Source organism: Aptenodytes forsteri, unplaced genomic scaffold, assembly GCF_000699145.1.
Source record: "Aptenodytes forsteri isolate BGI_AS27 unplaced genomic scaffold, ASM69914v1 Scaffold15, whole genome shotgun sequence".
NCBI lineage: Eukaryota > Metazoa > Chordata > Aves > Sphenisciformes > Spheniscidae > Aptenodytes > Aptenodytes forsteri.
In genome coordinates, this window is record NW_008795129.1 from 10,210,933 (window position 1) to 10,235,188 (window position 24,256).

General features: G+C 34.6%; 1 protein-coding gene across 1 annotated transcript in view; it reads right to left on the reverse strand.

The window, feature by feature from the left end:
* LOC103897676 (adhesion G protein-coupled receptor A3) overlaps nucleotides 1-24,256 on the reverse strand; it is a 251,679-nt gene that overhangs the window by 119,378 nt on the left and 108,045 nt on the right. Inside the window, exons 9-12 of the mRNA XM_009277787.2 lie at nucleotides 21,870-22,068; nucleotides 20,368-20,517; nucleotides 17,124-17,285; nucleotides 12,064-12,279 (exon numbers count right to left, since the gene is read on the reverse strand). Of these exons, the coding sequence (XP_009276062.2) occupies nucleotides 12,064-12,279; nucleotides 17,124-17,285; nucleotides 20,368-20,517; nucleotides 21,870-22,068 (727 nt within the window). The remainder of the gene's footprint in view (nucleotides 1-12,063; nucleotides 12,280-17,123; nucleotides 17,286-20,367; nucleotides 20,518-21,869; nucleotides 22,069-24,256) is intronic.

Consider the following 24,256-nt stretch of genomic DNA (forward strand, 5'->3'; position numbering starts at 1 on the left):
TTTTCTCACTTTTACCCTTCCGATTCTCTCCCCCATCGCACTGGGGGGAGTGAGCGAGCGGCTGTGTGGTGTTTAGTTGCCAGCTGGGGTTAAACCACAACAAATCTGTACAAAGGGAAATGAAGAAATGACACATGGAGCGTCACTAGAAACTGTTATGTCTAAAATAATCTCTTCAGCAACTCAGAACTTATTAATTTTTAATGCATTTTTAATGTATAATTTCAATTTTGAGGCATTATTTCAATATATACATATTGAAACCTACAGAGGAGGTTGTGCTCTCTCAAGCCGTTTCAACTGTTAAGTAAAATGGAGTTGGTACCATTGTTTCATCTTTGTAAATCAGCGTGGTATGCTTTCACAACGGCACAAGAGAATGTACTAGCAAAGCTAATGATGCAACATGAGAAAAAGAGGTCTTAAGAGTTCTAGTGCAAGAAAAGTTTTCCTACACTTTTTCCTTCTTCATAATTCTGTGAAGACATCACCATAGCTGTATGTGAAATCTGTAGCCTGTTCCCTTCTTGCACTGATGATGTTTAATTTAGTGCCCTAAAGTTGTGAACCTCACTCCAGTACTTGTTCACTGAGCTGAATAAACATCTCCTCCCTGACTCTTCAGGTTATGTAACAACTTCACATGACACATCTGCACATTTTGCCTACAGAAGGTATATTTCATTTTTTGATTCTCCTACCCATAGCCCAGTTGCAGAAGACTTGTTTCACTATAAAGGAAGTTTTTTCTCAGATCCTAATAAGAATTAAAAACTTCCATTATTTGGACTGAAATATAAGGCCAACCAATTTTACTATTGTACCACTTTCAAGGATACTGCAAAATCAGCAAGTACATGGTAGCTCGTATCAACTGTATGCATGTTCCTGAAAACTGAAGGCATATTGGAAAGAAAACCATCATCTAGATACCTTACTCTTCCTAGTGGTAATAGTGTTTTAGAAGAAGTAGGATTGCCAGGGCATCTCTACTACATAAGCAACTACTAGTAGCGTAAGTCTGAACAAGTACATTACCGTCTATCAAGGATGAGCAGATAATAGGAGAAGCAATTGGTTACCAGCTCATGCTTATAGTGACTCAATACTTACTGAATTATCTTACTTTCACTGATGATTTAAGTTTGACATATATTAAAGCATCCCTGAGCCTAATGCTAAGAGAAAAAGATAACCTTTTAGAGTTTTTTAAAATGAAGATATAAAATAGTGCCCTAGTCACTTTATGTTTGTTTGGGTTTTTTTAAACTGATAACAGACTGGGTAAGATTTTTCCAGGAATTCACAGATAATTAGCCAAACTAAATACAGACTCCTTTTTCAGTACAGTGATTCCATTGGAATTATACAATGGTAAATCGGGCCCAAATAGTACAGCAGTAGGTTTTCTGAGTATTTCTTGCAGATAGCAATCTATCAATAGATTTTAACATTCACTGCTAGTTTTCAATTATGTCTAGAGTGATGTTCCACACTTTAATGAATCCCCAAGAAACAAAACACTGACAGCCACTGTAGCAAAATGTACCCAGTGAGTCTGATCCTCTTTGAAAGTTCCTTCCTTAAAGAAACTCTAGCAATTGCACTGTGGAGGAAAACTTAATGCTGAAGCTTGATTCTGCCATTTGATTTGATTTGTTATTTGACAGAATTAAGCTAAACTCTAAGGGTAAGATGCACTTTATTTCAAATACACTACATACATTCTGACATATACTCCCATTAGACATTTACTTACTACAGACTTCATTTAATTCAGACATGAAATTTCTGAAAAGGAAGAATTAAAATATAGATGCCAAATCAATCAAGTACAAGTGAAAGCCTACAGAGACTGAAAACCATTGTTCTGGTGAACAGGAGCTGTTAATAAAATAGTTTGGAATGCATATGTAACCCTATTTTATGTGGAAATTTAAAATGTACACATTTAAATGATCAGTACCACTTAAATAGTATATTTGATGTTCTGTGGCATTTCTGTAGATGACTGCTATCATCAGAAGTGCAGCGATAAAGGCTGAAGAAACACAACATAGCTGTAAATAACTCTTCAGTTCAATGAGTGTGATAATTATATGCAACTTTCATAGACTATATTTAGTAAGAGTTTCAAATTTGTTAGATACTTTACACAGTACTGATCAAAGTGAGCTTATGAAATACAGGAGGCTTTCCGTAATATAATGTCACAGAAACGTGATTTTTTTTTTCTTTTTAAAGTGTCAAGTCCTAAGCTTACTCTTTTTCTTTCAGAGTAGCAGCATATGCTGGTCAGTGAAGCATACACCACACAGCTGTTACATCTACTGTATGACCTGTACATATTGAATTAGCCATTGTGTTTTTCAATTCTGGTTCATCAGACTTTTGGTCTGAGGGGCTTTAATCTAAATTTAGCAAAATAATACAATTCAGTGTTATCTTGTCTATCCATAATTCATAGCCTCCAGCCTGTTTTGATCTAAAACAATTGGCCAACAGAACAGAGAACGATCTCATGAGGACTGTAGATCCAGCAAACTGGTTCTACTAAGTTAACTATTTTTCCCCTCTCCTTCCCTCACTCTTTTCTACTTCATTTTCCTTCTGGTTTTTTTTTTTTTTTAGGAGATATTCCCAGTGTTCAGAAAAGATCAAACTCAAATAGCTTATAGGCACCATAAACACATAGTATTACTTGTCCATGTGTGCACTATTCCTTCCAGATTAACTGTTGCTAATCCCATACACACAGAAACCAGGACTCCAGTCCCCAAAATCATGAAACTGTAATAAAGTTGTTTATTATATAAAGTTATTATTCTGTAATAGTTATTTATATGCATGCAGGTGTATGTGCATGTGTGCTCATAGATGCACACAAGTTTACCATTCTTTTCATACAGTAGAGAATGTCAGAACTTCACCTTGATGTTTAATATAATTATTAGTGAATATCACTGTATTGCACCAATAACTACTGCAAGAAATTTTTTTACTTCATAGATTTTTATATATATTTTTAGTTTGATGAGTCAGAATATGCTAAGGACTTCTGGATTCACCATGATATAGAACATCTTTCAAGTTCTACAAAGTGGTAACAGTCAATGAAATAAGGAAATACTGAATCCTTTAACCCAAAAAAGAAACTTGACAGATTTCTACTAGTATCTTCATGCTTTTTTTTCGAAGTAACAAAAAAATCAGGGGTGAATTCCTTCTCCCAGCTAAGCTCACCAAAAACACAGAAACAGCACTCTGCCCAATTAAATAATCTCCTCATAAACAGCAAACAGCAAGGCAATATTGGCAGTAGTATTTTAACTCAAATTTCACTTCCTGTGTCATGGAGACAGTTCTGAAGCATACTAGACTTTTCATGAATCAACTCATTGGTATAGTAGCCTCTTCATAAGTCACTTTAAAAGAGGTATTCTACATAATTTCACCCCTAGGTCTACACTGTGCTTAAAATATAGAGGTAACATACCCACTTCCTGGACTGAAAATTTGCATTCCATTGCTGACTTTCACTACGTATTCAGTAACAACTATCCATCTGGCTACATATATATATATAGTCTCCGGAAAAGTACCACAACATAAAAATTATAGTGTCCTAACTACCACATAGAAAATCACACAGATTAATTCCTCTACATCCACAAAACCAAAAACCACTCAAAAAAATCTTTGATACATGACCTCATACACTGCTACATTTTCCCTGAGCAGATCAGATCCTTAAGAGGAGCTACAGCCAACACTGTCACTTTTGTAAGGAAAAAGACTGTACCTTTCAGTGAGCACCTTTATGCCACGTGTAGGGTTTGAATCCTCCAAAAGGAACCTCCTCACCTTTGTGCCGTTGGCCATTTCCCCCTGATTATCATATACAGCTGGAGACTGGAAAGTCAGGAAACAATTAGAGTTTCTAGGAGAAGAACCCACATTCAGGAAAAAAATTCCAGCCATATCACCTGCTAATCATCAAAGCAATCTATTTTAGTGAACCCTCTGTCATCATCAAACTATTTGTGGTCCAACATAAGCCAACAGGAATCAAACCAACCCAGAAAAAAAAAAAAAAAGAAAAACTTTTAAGCACACTTCTACAGTTACTAAAATTATCCATTTAGAAATTGGAAATGCCTTCTGTAACAGCAAAAATAGGTAACAATCAATTAGCTAAACAAGCATGTAGTGAAAAGGGTTTTGAGAAACACAATGTAATTATTTATTGGATGTTGAAGTATGTTCTGTTAGCCAGCATCAATCTTCCTCAGTGAAAATAAAATAAGCATTAGAAAGCAGAATTTAGAAAAAAGTAGTTGAAAATACTCAACTTATAGACAGTTCTATAAAAAACGTAAAAAGTTGATTACTATTATAGTAAGAAAACTAGAGTTGGGGTATAATTCCTCAAATGTCAATGCAGAACTGGGAATTTCACTAGTACTCAGTATTCTACTTGTTCATTATTACCTTTGTACCATTAAGTTAACTTAAAATATGTTCTAACAACTAATGTACTGTGTTATTAACTGTTACAGTGTCAATGTGTTTTTGTTACAAGATTTATCTTAATTAGCGTACAAACTATTATTTAACGGCAGAATGCACATGAAGGAGTCTGATAGTTTATAACAAGGAAACTAATCTTACAATGCCCTTTGGGAAATCCCAAAGAGAACTTTTCTGTAACAAGAGCAATGGTGCAGAAAATCAGAAGAAAACAGTCTTTTACCCAACCATTGTGGATGAGAGAGTGACGGCATATGTCTCAGACATCTATTAACAGCATACATAAAATCAATATGATTCATGTCTGTCCAGGAACAGAAGCTTGTTTCACAAGAAAGCAAATGTGAGTTGAAATAACAGAATTTTATATCAAATACAAGTTGGTAGTTTCCACAGTCCTTTTGTCCTTGTATTTATTCTCTTCAAGCTATTCAGATTTCTTTTCACTATTCATACATATACAAGACAGAAGTCCAAACTGTACATGGCATTAAAGGAGAACCAGTAAAATAACTTTAAGTTTTAAACATAATACGTCTCTGAAACATCAATACCATAAACAATAAAATTCAGAAAACACTTCCCAGGTGGCTGATGTTATTTGCAGAATAAGCTTTTTATCTACTAAAAGAGAAGTGGCAAAGGGCGTGATAAAAAAAGAAGGGACAAGAGCTTGTAATTACACATTTTAAAGTTTGTTCTAAGCATCCATGAAACAGAAAAAAGCAATACAATAAAATTTTTCCTACTTTCAAAAAACATAATGTATATTAATTTTTATATATTAAAACATATGTGAAACAAACATAAGAATTGTAGAAACCCTTCTGTATACCTAACATAATTGACATTTGTCACACATGCATGAATAGTATTTTGGCACTGTTTCATTTTCTCAATGTTTAGAAAGATCTGCAAGAGCAGGATAGCCATCCACATTACAAAAGACCACGGAAGAACGCGCAGAGAAAAGAAGGCATATTGGACATAGAATACCAAACTACGAATGTTGAAGATGTCATAGTAAGCATAAATATATAAAGACATTGTTTGAGAAGGAGTAGTAGCAAGAGGTATAAATATACAAATGTGTGATTGGAGCATTCTGGAAGAAGAAAGATAGGGGCAGTCTGTCTTGTCTGTTTTTGATTTTGAAATTAAACCCATCTATTCAACTGAACGACAGACATTTCAGCTTTTTCCATACCTAGCACTCAGTGTACAATCTAAACACACCTGCAAGCAAATTAATGCCTGCACAGAAAATACTAGTTTATATATTATATTGCTGTAATTCAAAATAAGTGGAAATTCTTCCCAGATCTTTTCTTAGTACTAAATGCTTTTACTTAGTTTAAATCTTATTTTAAAACAAGGACTCAATGGCTGTAATAACAGAGATACCAACAGCTACTTTTCTATACCTCCTAGATATTATGTCTAAGGATGAAGAATATAAAAAAATTATTTTTAAATGTAAAAAAAAAAGTGATTATTCAGAATATTGAATAAATAGATACTATATGTCTGAATAGATTCTAAATCACAATAAGAACTACTATAGTATGAAATTTAAAATTATATTTTGAAGATTAAAAAAAATGTAGAATAAATATAAAGGGATGGAGCAGGTAAAATATAAAAAACCTTAAAATCCCTACAACACATAAGATATTCCTTTGTGACAGTACCAACAACCTACTCACAAAGAAAGAAGAAACAGACCTAGAATGGTTACTGTAAAATCAATATGAAGAATTTACACTCAAGCAAACTTTCCCATAAGTTCCCAGAGCAAATTCTCAAATTAATATCAATATCCAATACAAGAAGAGCAAAATGCTTTGGGCGCTAAGACACGCAAAGAAAAGAATAGGGAAAAGAGAAAAATGGGCAAAAATAGACAGTTCCCAAAGGAAAAGGAACAGCAAATTCTGATGTGTAACATGAAATGTCTTGATCTGGATGTTTAATCATGACATATTTTACAATACTTGGAGAAAAAAATATTTTGAAAGCAAAATAAGCTATGATATTATGTATTCCAGCATTGAGCCCAGTGCCTCACTGTAATATGCCATACATATACAACTGAGAAACTAACTTTTGTTTGGTGGTGTCCTGCTTCACTTGGCAGTGTTTTCTTTATTGCATTCTTTCTGCCGTTGTAAAAACTACAGATTCAGAAAAAAGAAAACGATAATCTTGTACTAATCTGTACGATACAGACATACTCCAAGTTCATCACATTTGATGCAGAAAGTGATGTAATACTCTCTAAGAAGCAATGTGAGCTGGGAAATTAGAGGAAATCATGATGGAAATGATGATGCCAACATAATTCATGCCACATTTATGAGGCCTATCAACATACTAGTTAGTACACTCTAGAAAAAAACAACAACAAAATTACCCTAATGATATACTGAGGCACACTGTAGTATAGCAGTATTTGGTTGGGTATGTTGGCTGGTATTTTGTTAATATAGTGTATGTGGTCATGGAACATTTCAATGTGAATCTTCTCAACAGGAGACTGAAAAACATTTGTGCAATTTTTTAATGTAGAAGCGAATGAAAGAAGATCTGGACTGGGGAACATTTAGTCTGATAGACTGGAACAGAAAAATTAATGAAAAGTAGCCATCTTCTGTGCAAGTTGCAGGAAGTATTTTCATTTTGTATTACATTTTAATTGAGTTCACACATTCTATACATTACTTTGAATTCTGAATTTCCTTAGCTAATCTTATTGCCTTGAAAAATTCTGTACACATGCATCCTGAACATGGAAAAATGTATCTTAAATGGATAAGCAACTCAATGAAATTAGTAACAATAAGCACATGCTTAAATGAAAGTACTTTCCATAACCAGGTTCACAGGTGACTAGAATATACATACCATTACAAATTGCCAGTGCAAGAGGAAAGTCCCTGTTAATGAAAATGTATGATCTAAAGAGCTGGAAGAGAAGTTTTTAAATGCTGTTGTTACTTTTGTTTCACTGAAAGAGGACAAGGTATTGCTCAAATCTCAGTCAAAACTAATTGGTTTTGCAGTACTGTAGAAAACCATTTTGGAACCTACAGCTGCGTAACTGCACGTCTTACACTCTGGCTTTGACACTTCCAGTGTAAATTGAAATTATTATTTATATAACAATTAGGTTTTGCATTAATGAGAAAGTTAATTATTGCACACTCTACTAAGCAGCTTCCAAATGGATATAATTAATTATCTATAAAGATCCTGAACATTTCACATATAGTGGATTGTAGGAAAGGCACTTTCATTATGAGACCTATTTTCTGCACCTTCAAACGTTCTCCTTCACAATTCCTCTTTGGGTTTTTAATTCTGTGCTTTATCCTACCCCAAATGCCTTGTCACTTGTTGGTGGAAATCTTTGCATTAAGTTCTTTCTGCACTCCTGTTAACTTTTACATATGAATTTACTCTTATTTATACATTATTTGTATGGTCTGACATTCAAAATTTTATTTATGCAAGAAAAAACCTTTTCTTACATACTGATTGTGTATTTCCAGTAAGTATCTTAGACCAGAATATTTCTAAAATTTTATAATGTCTCAAAGTGGTATAGGCAAGTAATCATAGGATTTTGTCAAAGCACTTTAGATTTTTTTTTCGTGGTTAGCATGTCTAGTACCAATCATAGTACCAATTTAACTTTTAACATATTATCACACAGACATCACCTGTAATATAACCTGACAAATCAAAAGGTCAGTCTGGCTCAGAGCATACAAGAAATAAATAGAATTGAAAAGTTAAATGGAATGCATGGAGAATATTATGAGGAATTCAAATTTCAGAAGTCAGGGATTACACGTGAAAATATAGATTATTGAAATTTTGAACCTTAACTTGCTAATTCATTCGTGTGTCAGAAGAATAATTAAAGAAAGGAAAAGACTTTTTATTTGACAAGTGTTTTCAATGAAGCTGAAACTGTAAATTATGTTAATAAAATACTTTCTTTAAAGTCCAAGCATGAATACTGAATCTACAGTCCCCTATAAACTACACATTTGATTATGATAGTACAGGAGGTTTAAAAATTCATTTTATGTTGAAGTAATTTTAGTGAGTCAGAGGGTTAACTGTATAACTGATTATCTTTGCACACTGGAGATAGTCTACAGGATCAGGCTGGAACAGAGATTAGGTTCAAAGTATGCTTCAGGTCTGATATCAAATGGGAACCAGACAGTGTATTCATACTGAATGGCACTAAAATTTCATAAGCTGTTCTCACATTGTCCGAGTTCAAATGTTACAGCAGCCTTGTTGGTGTGTCATTATCGTGATATGCTTAAGACCACAGCCAGGTCATGGGACAGAACTGTGCCTTGGGAGCATTCCTGTGACAGGATCTCAGTCTGGAGTCCCAGGCTGGGAAGATGCCCTTAAGCCTACTTAAACAGAGATGAAAACAACCACCGTGCCAAAATACAAGCCACTGTATTAAAAACTAAGAAGATAGATCTGAGCCATTTTTTTCACCCAGTAGAGTCCAGTCAGGCAGCAAAAGCTCCCTACTAACAGCAGAAATGGGATCTAAGAGAAGGCATCTGGGTCTAAATCCTACCAGAAGAAATTTTTGATCTGCAATAGTGATAAACGATTCTTTTCAACCTTTCAGATTGGTTACTGGCTACAGAGTCAGAATTAGATTTAAAGATAAAAATTTGCGTATCTAACTGCAATAATTTTTTCCTTTAGGGTATTTGGAAACACTGCAAGTTAGTCTATAAAAGACTTACCACATATTTGAACCATAAGTGGATATAGGCATACTTTAACAGTTATCTCCTGAACTTCTCTGACTGGTAGATCGCTTTCAGTGCCTTTTAAATTATTTAATTTTCAAAGTTTATTCCTTTGTAACTGTTTTTTTTTTACTTATTTATTTAAATTTTTAATATTTCTTCCCCTTTTTGGGGGCTCTGTATCCCATAATAACCAGATCAGGTTAAATTATGTACAGACAACCACTGACTAAATTTGTATCAATTTCCTACCATTGCCAGGAAATATCACTATGGGTAAACTACAAAAGCTGATTGTATTATTAAGATAGTTTGTGATCATCTGTTTCAGTCTCCTCCCATCAACTGACCACAAATCGCTTCATGAGCATTCACTTTTTCAATTTATTAGTGCAATTGGTAAGCAACAGACAGATGGCATAAACAATTGTTTATGCTTAGTGAGCAGATGATTTACAATATTATACATTTGAAGGGGGCTACACTTTTTAGCACAAAAATATATAAACATTCTCTTTTATTACGCTTTTTAAGGACAACTTTTCACATTTTTAGTAGAAGTAAATTAAATTTGTAATTATCATTTGTACTTAGTAATTTTCATTAGATTTTTTTCTTCTTTATGATTAATCCTATGCTAAATAGAGGAAGATTCTAAGAACAATCTCAGCATCTAAGATGAAGTTCTAATGAGTCAGACATAATAATGAGTATTACTTTAAAATATAGTAACTAAACATTGGTACCTAAAAAAAGCAACTCCCACCTCCATTCACAAATTCTCTATTTTCCTGAACTTTGCATAACACAATCAAGTAGGTTTACTGTTTGCCTCCATTGAGAAAATATAGAAATAATTTTGCTAGTGGATGATGAAGTAATCCCATTTTCTGTTATCAGTTACAATTCTACAGATCATTCTATTAAACAATGAAGAAATGCAACTCATTTCAGAATGAATTAAAGGAGTGCTTAGACTAAAAGTTTCAGAGAACAACAATGAATGAAAACATCTTGCTTTTCAGGATTAAGTTAAAGCAATATTCAGTCTGTTTATGCACATATCACATTTAAAACCAGAGTACACCTTAGTGTTAAAACCTAAAGCCATTAAACTAACATTTAGCTGAATCTATAATCTCCTGTACTGTGCTGTTATAATATTTACAAATTCATATACAGGTGATAACTAGTGATCCACCTAATAAAGTCACTTCTGTCAGAATATATACCACATACTTCAAAATTGCTTTGCATGGTAATAAGTTTACTTTCTTTCTCCTAGCTTCTTTCTTTGTGTAGTCAGCAGACTTTCCCTTCTGTATGTTGTATAAAGTCAGCTAGTTCAAAATACATTAGGAAAGATTTTACTGAGATCTTTATATTGTGACATTCTGCCAACATTTTAGAAAGGGGCCTCAAATAAATATTCTAACTTACTCTGTGTATTTGACACATACATGCTGATAGGAGAGATGAGAAATTTGCATTTATGGTAGAATTTTTTAGAACAGGAGAGAGACACCAGTGCTTGACCATCAAACTTTCAAGAGATTAATTTACTAGAAATGTTGGTACTCAGTTTCTGAAGGGATAAAAAATATATTGGTAGAGCTGATAAACAAAACTTTCCAATTCATGTAATCCCATGTATATTTCTATATCAATAATACTATGCCATATATTGCAGAGTGTTCCAGGGTTGCTTCTTGCAGAAATCTTGTCTCTTTTAGATCTCTGACATTTGGTTTTCATCTTACGGATCTCAAACTCTTCTCTTTTCAGAGACAACTTTCTCTTTCCTATAGATAGACATGTTAACAGTGTCCACAGAAGAAATGAACTCCATTGCAGGAAACAAATTAAACCTATTCTTCCATTATTAAGATGGCTCCTTTTTACCAGAAGATCCTGAGAGCACAAACTACCATATCACTGACTGCATAGTCCATACAGAATATTAAAATGCACCAAAGAGAAAATAACTTCAATCAAAATACTTTCAAAGTTCAATAAACTAGTAATATTGTCCAGAAAAGTATCATTTTGTCATGGTAAGTATTTCAAGAAATAAGCCTATTAAAATGAGATTCAGCTGAAGGATAACAAAAATTCAACTCTGCAATACTTAAATTTAATAACACGCTCAGCCAAATGCAAAATTCCATTTCCTGCTAGATCAAAATTTAATTGTTCCACTTCATTATTTGATAATAACAGAGCATTCTATTAAAAGACTTATTTATTATTGTTTTTCTTCTGCTACTACTGAAAACCTCCAACGTAACACTCTCCCTCTGTATAAAGTTCTGAAGATAGAGAATGTAATATTATTTAGTGGAAGTAAAGGTAATTTCCCTAAAAAATAGATTTTTGCAATGTAAAATCCCCTGAAAGCACCTTACTAAAACAAATATTTCCAAATTACTTTGAAGAGATTACTTACACATAGAAAAGTTTGCAGAACTGGACCCAGAGATAGAAAGAACAAGATATTTACTCATTTCTATTCTGATCCTGCATTCCTGCATTCCACCTGATTACATTAATGGAATATCCGTTAGCACAACAAAATATGCTACACCAGTTTAAGGCCACTAACATGTTGAAATTATTAACCAGTTTACAATACTAACAACACATAAAATATACATTTTCCAAATCAGTATTCCGCTTAAAGGTACTACTGAAAACACACTGAAATAGATGAGTTATATTCACGACTGTACTGACTTACCCTGGTAGAAGAATTCACCAACGAACCATTCAGATTGCCCGTGTTGCACTTGAAATTCAAATGTTGTTCAGGATGGTGATTTGCTTCCCAGTTTCCCAAATCATGCACCACTGACTTGTCAGAATTTGCAGATATTTTCTGGAAGGCAGTGCAAGTCATTCCTGTGAAACTAGATGGCTTGATCATAAAGGCCTCCAGAGCAATATTACGAGATACCTGTGAAAACATTGAGAAGCAGATATGTTGCTAACTCATTAAGCATAATTGCATTATTATAAGTGCATTGTGTATTTACTGTATATACTTTATAAAGGACTGTGTATGCACACACTTCCATACATATTTGTAGGGTAAGAAAGAAAACGGAACTTATTTAAAAAACTGATCTAGAATTCTACAATGGCATAGTGGGTTTGCTTGAATCTTCTTTAGGAATATATCAGTTTATATCAGTTATATCAGTTATTATTATATCAGTTTTGCAATTGTGTCATTATCAGCTTCAATGAATCAATCCTGATTTAAAACAATATAGTTATAAAGTTAACTAGCAACAGCAGTAGTAGGAATTATTTAAAAAATGAACAAGGATGTGCTTTGTACCTCAGAAATGAAACAGAAAGCTTCTTAGCTATTTGGTGGAGGGATAGGTTTAATTACAGATCTTGTTCCACTAGAATATTGAACGTGACTATATGGTTCAATGCAACACCACGTTATAGGTCTTTGGCCTACCCTTTAGTGAGGTGATGTGTCTAGGTGGAGATTGTAGCACAGCGCAGAGATATGCACCTCTATCCTTAAACTAGTATATTCATTTCAGCACAGTCCTGTGCATGAGATAAACAGCTCATGTTATAATCAAGCTGACTAGCTTGGACTGGCACCACACTGATTGAACCATATGCTTTCTGCTTCCAGGCATAGATTGTTTAGTGATCTGTGAGTGTATGTATTTTGCACATTGATTGCAATGTAAAGATACCTGAGTTAAGCCACAAACTAGCAGGTTTATCAGAAGGATAAATGTACAAACGTGGCAGTTTTATATTACTGTACTTTGCTGCTGTTACGCAAGCTAGCAATACAGAAGTACCTTAAATCCACCTAGTAAAAATTGGTGTGAATCTTTCAGAATTTGGGGCATCATATGAGTTGTGCTGACTAGAAATGACTTCATTGAAGAAAATCACATTAATTCATACTAATAAATGAATCTAAAGAAAATGTTTTGCATAAAAAAATAAGGGCACGACAGAGGGTAGCCTAACTGTGTAAACATCATGGTACCAGAACACACTAAATCTTAGTGTGAGACACAGTGCATGACTTGCTGGTCCTCTTTTGAACTTCGGAAAAGGTTTTCAAATGCTTCAATCACTGATGATTCTGCATTTGTCCAAAATGAAAGTACTGAAGTCTCATTAAGCAATTTATTTTACTTTTTGTTGAAATTAGACAAAATCCATAAGCTTTCTGTATATTTTTTTATACTTTTTATATAAAAGTAATATATATATTACTTTTAAAGTAAAAGTAGCCTAAAGATTCTTTTAAATTGCTTCTAAATTCCTAAAACATCCCTTTTTCAGATTAAATTTCCAACTCTTCTGTCCTTGGCTGAAGGTGATTTTTTTCTACGCTTGAATAAAAATGCCAAAGATCATTAGGAATCAATAATTTTTGTATTAAAAATCCAGTGGCTGTTTACTGAAAACTCCTAAAACCTGAAACTAGGTTTACTTGGATAACTTGTTGTACCATCTGCAGATAGCCTTTCAAGGAGTTAAAAAATTTACTGCTTGCAGAATACTATTATCCATATCATGGGAATGAAGCTACACAACTCAGTTAAAACTCCTGTGTGGTAAAAGGTTTTCTTTAATCTTAATTATTCAAAACTTCATGTTTTCTGCTGTAGAATGGGCATAACACTAGTTCCCTATTTCACATTTGTGAGGTGATGGTGAATAAGAAGTTTGCTAGATAATGTTGGAATGAGGATTCAAGTGATTTCACAACAGTGGGCCCTATTTTTTAAATTTTGACTATTAAATTCTTTAAACACTTGGGCTTTTCCACTCAAAAATATACCTGTAAAGGCTTGACAATGTTCAAACACTGTGAACATGCCATTCTCAGCATATAGAAACAGATGGGTAAAATGCAAGGTAAACCAGTGTTCATTATGCAGGACTGTAAAATGAGCTACAAAATGAATACAGATGAACTCAGGGCAAAATTATCCATGGAAACAAGCCACAGTCAGATACATGTTATGAAAAGCCACAAGCTAATCTTGTCTCTAAGCAGTACAGATGGAGAAAATGATAATTTGGTGTCCATTTCCTAAAACTCAGATAAAGGCACCGCTCAGCAGAAGGGCCAAGGGGATTGTTACCTGGATAAGCTGAGAGCAGCGCCGAAGGCTGCAAAGACTGAGAGCACAAACAAAAAGCCACGTTGCAATTAGCCTAAAATTTTCTGAGTGTCTCACCGGCTGGAGAATGAAATGAAAACCCTTCAGAGGTGGTTTTGAAAACTACTGCACCCACCTGACACAAGACCATTGAGATAAGTTTTATCATCAGCTGGAAGTCTTCCTTTTCAAACTGCACATCTGACATTTATACACAGAAATAAAATAAAAGCAGGAGCGAAGAAGCGCCTCAGAACAATACTGAAGGGAAATTCATTTGGGGGTGCTGAGGCATACAGATCCACCCCGGGAGCTCTCACTGCCCAGGGCACCCCCCGCCTCTCTGGCTGCACCCAGGGCTTTTGAGGGGGCTCCCATCCCCTTCCTTCTGGCCCAGTGTCAAGCTGAGGCTCCTCCAAGGCCTCACCTGAACTCCATGGTGGCTGCGTCGCAGCCTGGCCACCAGCCCTGTTGCCCCAGGCCCACCATTGACCTGGGGCCGGCCTCCTCACCACGGCCTGGCCTGGCGACCTCCAGGCTGTGACTGGGCCCGGTTCTCATCACCAGGCCTGACCCTCACCTTGATCTGCTGCCCCGTGTTCCCTGCCTGGCCTCATCACCACTGCTGAGGACGCGCCCCTGGGCCGGGGCTGCCCCCAGCTGCCCCAGCCTGCCCAGCTCCCCGGCTGACGGCCGTGGGACAGCCCCTGGCTGGGGAGGCCCCAGCCCTCGCGGCATCCTGACAAGAACCTTTTGTCTATATGACTTCTCTAAGATTTTAAAAAGCATAGAGTAGGATAACGTCTTCTTTGTTTTCCTGTTATATGATTATTAAATGAAACATTAAATATATCATGTTTTTTATATATATATATATATATATAATCTAAACAAAGGTATCCATCCTGGTGTTTTTCTGACCTTGAAGTTAGTCATTCCACAACCTCATGGAACTGGAAAAACATTCTTGTTTTCAAAAAATCATGTAGCGTAACATTCATGGCTCCGAAGTAGCTTCTCAATGTATAGGAACACAGTCATGCATATGTTATATGACTGACACATTTTAAAGAGGTTCCTTTTTTTCAGGAATGGCATTATGAGCTAGCGGCTACCTAAGCTTTGGGGTTTTTATTTGCCGTTGTTTAAAATAAAGCAAGCAGATACAATTTCTGTGAGACAGTTTGCTGGCTGGCCTCCCAAAGGAACAGAAGTGTTTGGTATTGCATGAGATGACACCAGAAAAACTCCACAGCTTTGTTTATTTACAAATTGCACTCAACAGTAAACTAATTCTCCTACAGAAAACTATAAGGAGCAAAAAAATAAAGCATGGCAAAAAGGTTAGTGACACAGATCTACATCTGAGTACACAGAATTACTGTTTACAGTAATGTCAACAGCTTCCTGAGGCAGTGACAAGAAAAAAATCACCTTTGGCACTTGACCTTTAAAAGAAATTTAAGTATAAAGCAACAGGGCCCTCCAAGCTGTCACATTGCAAAATACTTCTAAAAGGCACATTATTGTCTCTAGGTATTTAATATAAATAAATAAATATTTTCAGCAAATTTCATTCTTTTATGAACAGGATTTAAATAAAAAATGTCCTTTAGAAAACAGTCCAATATATTTTTGTCTTTGTTTGAAAGACTGCTTTTCTAAAAATATACAGTGAAGGAACTAAGGCCATTATGTTATTTGGCTCAGCCTGTATAATTCCTTTTTTTTTCTTTTTTTTTTACTTTTATACCTTAATGTTGTAATTGAAACTAGCACTGAATTCACTTTTAAATAGTGTCTTCATGTAAATGCAGTAGACAATTGAGAAAATAATAAAGGTTGTCTAAAATCAAGCAAGCAAGCAAACCAACCCAAGGAGTGATAAGGCTTTAAAATATTTATCTAAAATTCTAAAAGGATAAGTTCCAAGGTTCTGATTTAGATGCATTTCTGCTATTTAGATGTTGAAACTGTCAAAAAGACAGTTTCTCAGTATCCAGATGACAACCCCTCAGTATCTAAATGACAAATTCATGTAGGTGTAGGCCAAGGAATAAGAACAATTAGTTCATACTGCTACAGCTCGCTTCTAGAAATCTAAAACTAACCACAAATTAGTAAACTTAATGAAAAGATGCACCTTTTCCGATCATTTTCTAAATGCTTTAAAAAAGTATTGTCTAGAGTCCTCTCTGAAAGGCAAAAAATCTTCAGGCAACAAGGGAGCATATTGTCTTTTCTCTTATTAAAAATTTCATTCACTCAACTTAGACCTTTCAAAATAAACCCATATACTGTAGTGACAAGAACAATAGAAACTGAGTGAATAGTAAGAACGCTAGAAAGATAGTATTGTGAACAGCCTATTGTAAGAATAAATACAATAAATCAAAGTCAAGAAAAAACACTTTTTAATACCATCAGTGATACTCAAAAAAATATTTTGGTCTTCCAAATAGAATCCAGGAGAAGAAAAAAAATAATCACAGAATCCAAGTATATCTACGTAAATCTGCTATGCTGTGTATCTGGCTTACACACTCGCTTCTCTGTATACTAGTTGGTTTTAAAAATTGTGAAGAGAAATGACATTTTAAAAATAAATTCTGACAAAAAGCTTTGTAATTTTATGAAATACCTTTGATATAACTTGAATATTGCTGGTCAGTATTTGACTTGCAATGTGTTCCACACATCGTACAATCCTGGTGCAGGCTTTGTCTTCCTTTTGAGCCATCCACAACACATGGTCATCAACCAACATTATGTTGCTGGCAATTTCAATAAGAGCATCCCCAATCTGGAAGAGAAAAAAAACAACAAACCAAAAATGGTATTGTCTGCAAAACTCACAAAAATAGGAAAAGAGTACACGAGTACAACTGAAAGCAGGCACCTTATTTCTCTTAGTAACCATCATTCAAAGACAGTTTTGATTCTATTAAGAAAATTAAATGGACTGAAAAATAAAGCCAAAGAAAAGAAAAGTGCAACTGACTTCAAGGAAAAGCTTTTTCATTCACAATTTTAAAGCTTATCTTCAAGATACACCATAAAAATTGAGTCTCTCATTGGGAGATAAATGGAATCCCAGAATTATCATCCTCTTTCTTAAACTAATTAAAATTGACCATGCCCGTCTAAAGAACCGCTTCGTGTTTAATCAGAGGACCTTTGGGGGGAAAAAAAAAATTAAAAAAAGAGGGAAAAGATATTTCAAAGACGTTTTTGTTACAGACATAGGGGGTAAATTTGAGATAACTTAGGTGCTGATACAAACCTATATCACCTCATTGGCTATACAGAAAGTGTGGGCTTATAGCTTTGGATGTTTTAATTCACTCTTGTGGCTAAGGCAAAGTGATAAATCTTTGTTTCGCCAGATGATATTTTGCAGGTTTTGGTAAGTATGACTATGTGTTTCAAATTTTTATTAGTATATTACATTTAGAAAGAATAAACATCACTATGAATATTTTTTTTTGATTATTTCAAATAAAAATGAAAATATTTACTTTTAAAATTCTAAAACTTAATTTGAGTGAGATTTCAAAATTAACATTACCATTATTTTTGAAGGCAAAGATATGCCAAAGATATACAAGTTTGTCACAAATAAACCTGAATAAAGAGGTATATAGAAGAGAAAAAATGACTGAGAGAAATATAGCTAAAGAAAAGTTCAAGAGACTAAAAAGTCAAACTAATAGAAACAGAAAAATAAGGCAAATACACAGATAATTCAGTGGGAAGGAGAAAAGAAATTCAGCAACGGTGAAGAAGGTTTAAGGAATGACTGAGGTTATGAAGTTAGTTCTGCATTTTCAATTAAAAAAAATACATAAATTTCACATGCATTGCAAGGGACACAGAAGTAATGAGACTATATGTGAAATTTTATGTGACTGTTCCTGAAATATTTAATCTATTTTTGAGAACATAATTACTATATAATTCTAGATGGCTTTTAACAATGTGACAGAGTTATTGATACAATGAATAATAATAAAACACATTAAGAGACTGGAGTGATTTATGAGAAACGATTAAAGCATACACCAATCAGCTAAGCAGTAACTTACTGAGGGCAGAACAATAGTCTATAAATATACAAAAGGAGAGAAATAAGAAGAGGAAGTAATTTATATTATAATTAAATGCATTAATGAAGAGTAAAGGCATGGCATTAAAAAATACAAAAATTTGGGCTAATACATGTACATCTTCCTGGCAAAAAGTTGTAGTATATTGAAAATATGTCCCCAGTGCAGCTGTTGAAGCTCTCTTGTTTGAGAGGTGAAGCACCAGATGGGACAAAGTACCACTAAGTTGTATAAAAATGAATGATCCTGTGCTGACTGGGAAAGGCACTCCCCACAGAGGATGTACAGAAACTGTACTAGTTTAGCTAAAATGGTTTTAAAATTATTTTGATACCTCACAGAAAACCTCTGTGTATGTATTTTCATTAATTTCTAATTGTTTTATATAACTGTAGTTTCAGCTGCTCGTCAATTCCAAACTGATGTACCTTTGTTCATATGTTGCCTTGTATTAAATGAAGTTCAATTCTATTTATAATTACACGAGTGCAGCCTCATATGTGAAACTACTGACACTTTAACCTCACATGTATTTTTGTACCTTATGAGTGAGAGGTAAGAAATGGGTGTTAGTAAAGAGCTCAATGAATGAGGAACCTACTTAGTGAACTTGAGAGAGAGGAAAAAGTGTAAAGTTCAAAACAGAAGAAGGAAACAGAGACGAATTAGGAGAAATGTTCTAAATTATGAAAACAATAAGGGATTATGAAGTAAGAGATGTAGAGATAAGTGGTGGAGATGGAGATGTTTTGATACCAAAAACCAGAAACTGAAACCTACTTGAAAGGTGGAAGAAATCAATTAAAAGATTAGAGATGGTGCTCAGTTTTAATGGATAATGAATCAGCTGCTAGAAAAACAAAGAGGCTTTATGGTAAATCCAACTGTTTCTTTTGGATGGTAAATTTTTGTTTTGTCAGAAAGCAGCAAGATCTTATCAGGATTTTGAGCTGAAATACAATTGTAGCTTTGAAACATGATTCTTGGAGAGCACTTAATAATACACTTTAGGTCTGGCACATAATGATGAAATTGAAGTTGGAGGCTTTCTCAAATTGGCACTATAATGTTAACCGTTACAATCCTCAGAGCCAGAATGGAATGAACTTTGCCAAACCAAAAGAAAACAAATGTTTTAACTATAGCTATTATGTTTACAGAAATTACAGGTTATGAAATCTTTATGCAAGCAGTTACTCTGAAAATTAACAGTAAAAACTATAATGAACATTGCTGTTCTCTGTAAAAACCTATTTTTCCCATAGGGTTTGCATAACTCTGATTAGATTTCCCTGTAAAAATGCCATACATTATGCTAAAAGTTTCTGTAGGAAGTTGCACTTAAAGACACATTATCTTCTCTTCACATGAAGTGATACATGCTTTCAAAACTCAGTGAAAACCTCCTGATGAAATGGAGAAAACAAAAGAAGCATGTGTAACTCCAGCGGCCAGATGGAGAGGCACCTTGAGTTCATTCTAATATGTTAGACATGGTAGAAATTAAAATGAAAAAGAAAATTAAAGAAGTGGCTTATTGAAAACCAATTTTTATTCCTAAGCAGCAATGCCTTTGTCAGTCAGATGAGATGGCTTAGTTGTCCTGTTTGGCACAAAGAAACATATCACAGTATATGCAGAACATTTGCAATCAGAATACCAGCAATCAATTTTAGAAGCTACTCTTCAGTGTGTGCCTGCATACATTAAGAACAGGGCCATATGTGAAGACTTCACTTCTAAGTGACACTTTTTGTCAGCACAGAGAAGATATCTTACATCTTCAACTTCATCCACGAAGACAATTAACTTTTCCATTATATAAGCCAAATATATTACATCCATTTTATCCGCAAAGTGGGAAGCACCTCTTGTGTAGGCTGTCAGCTGGCGGGAAAATTCAAGCACGGTTGTCAAATTGATGTGCATCTGAAAATACATCAGAATTGTTATGTGTAATAAATCAGCTAGCTTCGTTCTCTTTTAAAAACTGGAGATCATGTCCATTTGTATAATGCTTGCTCTAATTTCATATGGATTTATATGCATCAGTAGTACCAGGGACATAAATTTCAGGGGCATATGAATGTATCTTCAGTATTACATCTTAGATTTCATTGCTGTTATCTGAAGACGCCACCACAACAGGCCAACAAATTTTGAAGATTTTTGTCTACTTTTTCTCAACTGTAACTAACTGGCCCCATAAAATATTATACTAAGCTACTAACCTTGCCTTGGCTATATCTTTAGATCATCATGACAACAACAGTATCAGTGAGGGTTCATATATACAGCGGTGCATGGTGGGAGTACAAGGGACAATGGTAGTAAGTTGAAAGAAGAGAAGTTCAGGCTGGTTATGAAGAAGATCTTTTCTGCCATGAGGACAGTCATGCATTTGAGCAGGTTACCCTCTGAAGCTGTGCAGCCTCCATCCTCAGAGGTTTTAAAGGCCTGAGTGGATGAAGCCCTGAGAAACCTGGCCTAACCTCATTGCTTACAGGAGAATGGACTGGATTCTAGAGACCTTCCTAATTATTTTTATTATCCTATAATTGCACTGGCTCTCTTAATATAGTAATTATTCTTATTTAAGTATGAACACATCTGAAAACAAACTTCCTGTGGTGTTATCTAGCACTACTGATTGGGAAGAAACGATCGAGGAAACTGAAAGTTGTAAACGTTAGTATGGCAGTTACAGGTCTGTGCCTTCCTCCATGCTGTTCCCTGTTATGCTCTTTTTTTTCTCATTAATTTCTATCCATTTACTTTTTTATCTCACTCTCTTTTTTACTTATCCATAGGAAGCCATTTAAGTACTGCTTTTTTGGAAGACATCGAAAAGGTATTCTAAAGTAGGCTTCATTTCTGCAGCTCTTTTGAATATATTATGGACAATGCCAATGAGGAAAGGCACTTCATCTGACAAAACTCTGACACAGGACTTCAAGAGAAATTAACATCTTTCTGGTAAAAATGCATGCGGGGAAGACAAAGAAAGAACTGAAGTGAAGCACTGATGACCCTGCCATTATTACTAATGGTCATCTAGACTCCAGGCACCCAGAGGAAAAAAAAAATTAAAATAAAGGCAATAAATGTTGTACACTTGTTCCTACTACAACTTCAATTACCAAACAAACACATTGTCTTCCAAGTAAAACATTTTGTTAAAAGTCCAGCTGTCTCAAACTTGTGTCTGAACAGACATTTCTTGCAAGCTAGTCAATAAAATCAGTACTAGAGAAGGGAAGCCCTGGATTTCATAACGTTACCTGACTAAAAGCATGAAGAACTTGAGTTACTTCTTGTGAATAAGGACATTCCGAATAGTTTTCTTCATCCCAACGTCCAGTTCGATTACATTTACGCCATGCCTTAGACTCTTCTGCGCCATTGTGAAAGGCAAGGGAATTAAATGAATACTGGAGACAGGGATGGTAAGCAGTTATCCCAGCCAGAGTTTTGGGCCATCTATGAACAACATGATAATAAAAAATTACAGCATGAAGCTTCTTATTTAAAGGCAACTTACAATATAGCAACAATATACAGAATATATGAGAAAAAAGGCTATTTTAAATTTTACCTCATTATGTTCTATAACAAATTACTTTGTTCCCTTGGAAAATGTCAGAATTATAGAGGTTTGAGTCTGGCTGGTCACACATTAATTCTGCATTAATTTCAGGAAGGTGTTTGGTGTTAAGGAAAAAAATATGGATGGCATTTCCCCTACCTTTGCAGACTGCACAAGGCAGAGCAGTAAGTCCATAAAGCAAAAAAACCCAAAACCCTATTACTAAATGCTGTAAAAGGTAAATGCTCAAAATATACCTGGCAATCTTTGCTTTGCATTTTGACCCAACGCTACAAAGCCCTCTCTGCCACAAAGCCCCGAAAAGCAAAAATCCCTGAATGTATCAGAAACCAATAAAGACGTTTTCAGCAGAGATTGTGTCTCATGGAGAAGGAAGGAGCTAGCCCTCAAAAATTAACTATTTAGGTGTACATGATTTATGTAGTGTGATTGCAAAACAGCCTTTGAATACAAACTATAAATCAAGAGCAGCCAGAATTTTTCTATTTAGCTCATAGGTCTATTAAACAATACTGTTTTTCTGTATATCTGCTGCGTTCTCTACCTAGAACGGCACAACTGGATCTATTTCTTTTGGTACAAAAATCCATTGCCATTTCTAGGCTAGTACGGACATAACAGGATCAGGTAATTGGGAGGAATCAAACAAAACCAGAAGCATATTATCAGCAAGTCAGCATGTCTGGAAAGGATATAGTTCTTACTTTAATTGCACTGATATAATGATCGAACCCAACCAATCATAAAAATATTCTGCCTGCCAGTGAAGCCACACCTTGACAATCCACCTTTGCTCAAACATATATATTAGCCCCTCTTAGTTATACAATGCAGGTCCATTTGGACTTTGTTACATAATATACTGACAGGTTTTGGGCTATGTAAGTTTTCCTCGTTTCAAAGAAAGAAAAGGTAAGAAGAAAAATATTTTTCTATGTCATAGCTACCTGTCACTGGAGTAATTAATTTTGTGATGTAAAAACAGTTGATGCAAAATGAACCATGAAAGGAGCTTCACAAAAAAATAAAAATATGTACAGTAGTATATTCTCCTTTTGCCTCTGGGCTGAAATAGTCTTTTTAGTAAAACATTTGCTTTAATGCAACTGGGCCAAACTGAGTAGCAACTTACCGCAAAAGTAAAACTAAAGAGGTAATTCTGAAACTAGTATTAGCACAGGTAGCAGAACCTGGCCTTTATGAATAGGAATGACAGGACATTACAACATTACCACTTGCATTTCAGAATGATCTTACAGAGAGCTGAAAAACAAAAAATGAGCAAAATACGGCCATCATAGAGAAAAACTCTTAGTACATAAGGCCAGTTCATTCTGACTCACAGTGCCTAATTCTTACTGCAGTTGTGCAATTATAAATACCACCTAGGCTGGTCAACTGAAAGGACCACACTTCCCTAACAGTTGATGCTTTTTTCCTTTTCTGGCCCAATGAAAGAACTGTTCTTTCTAGCTTTGCTTTTGTGGTTCAACTCTTTCTGGTTACATACCTGCTATGTTATGAAAACTTCAAAGACCTTTGTAAGAAAAATTACTGGTGTGATAGCTGCATCTCTGAGGATAAACCTTTGGAACAATTTCAAGTACTAATGCTGAGTTTGAGCCTGATAAATTCTCTATAATTTTAAATTCATTCCCTCAAATGCCAAAAGAACCTATGGACTCAGCATCTTTTTGATAAAACTTTTAAAAATAAATTTATATGGATTTCTAGAAAGATGATCAATAGGGAGAGAAATGCGCACTCCTGTTCTTTTGATTTATATGAAATGACAAAAATGCCCCTGGTGTTAGTTTGTGCAGTCTGTAGAATTTATATATATTTATTTATGAAGAAAAGGATGTCATTTTCAGGCAAGAACATGAACTTCATAAAGTTGTCATCTAAAAGATTCAGTATGTGTTATCTGATATATGGATTAAATTGGTATAGAAATATATGTTCAGCAAATGTGGTATACTCACTGGAACAGAGGTTAACGTAATGAAATAGCTTCGTAGTAAAGAGAAAACAGATTATATGAGTCAGTTTCTCCACTTC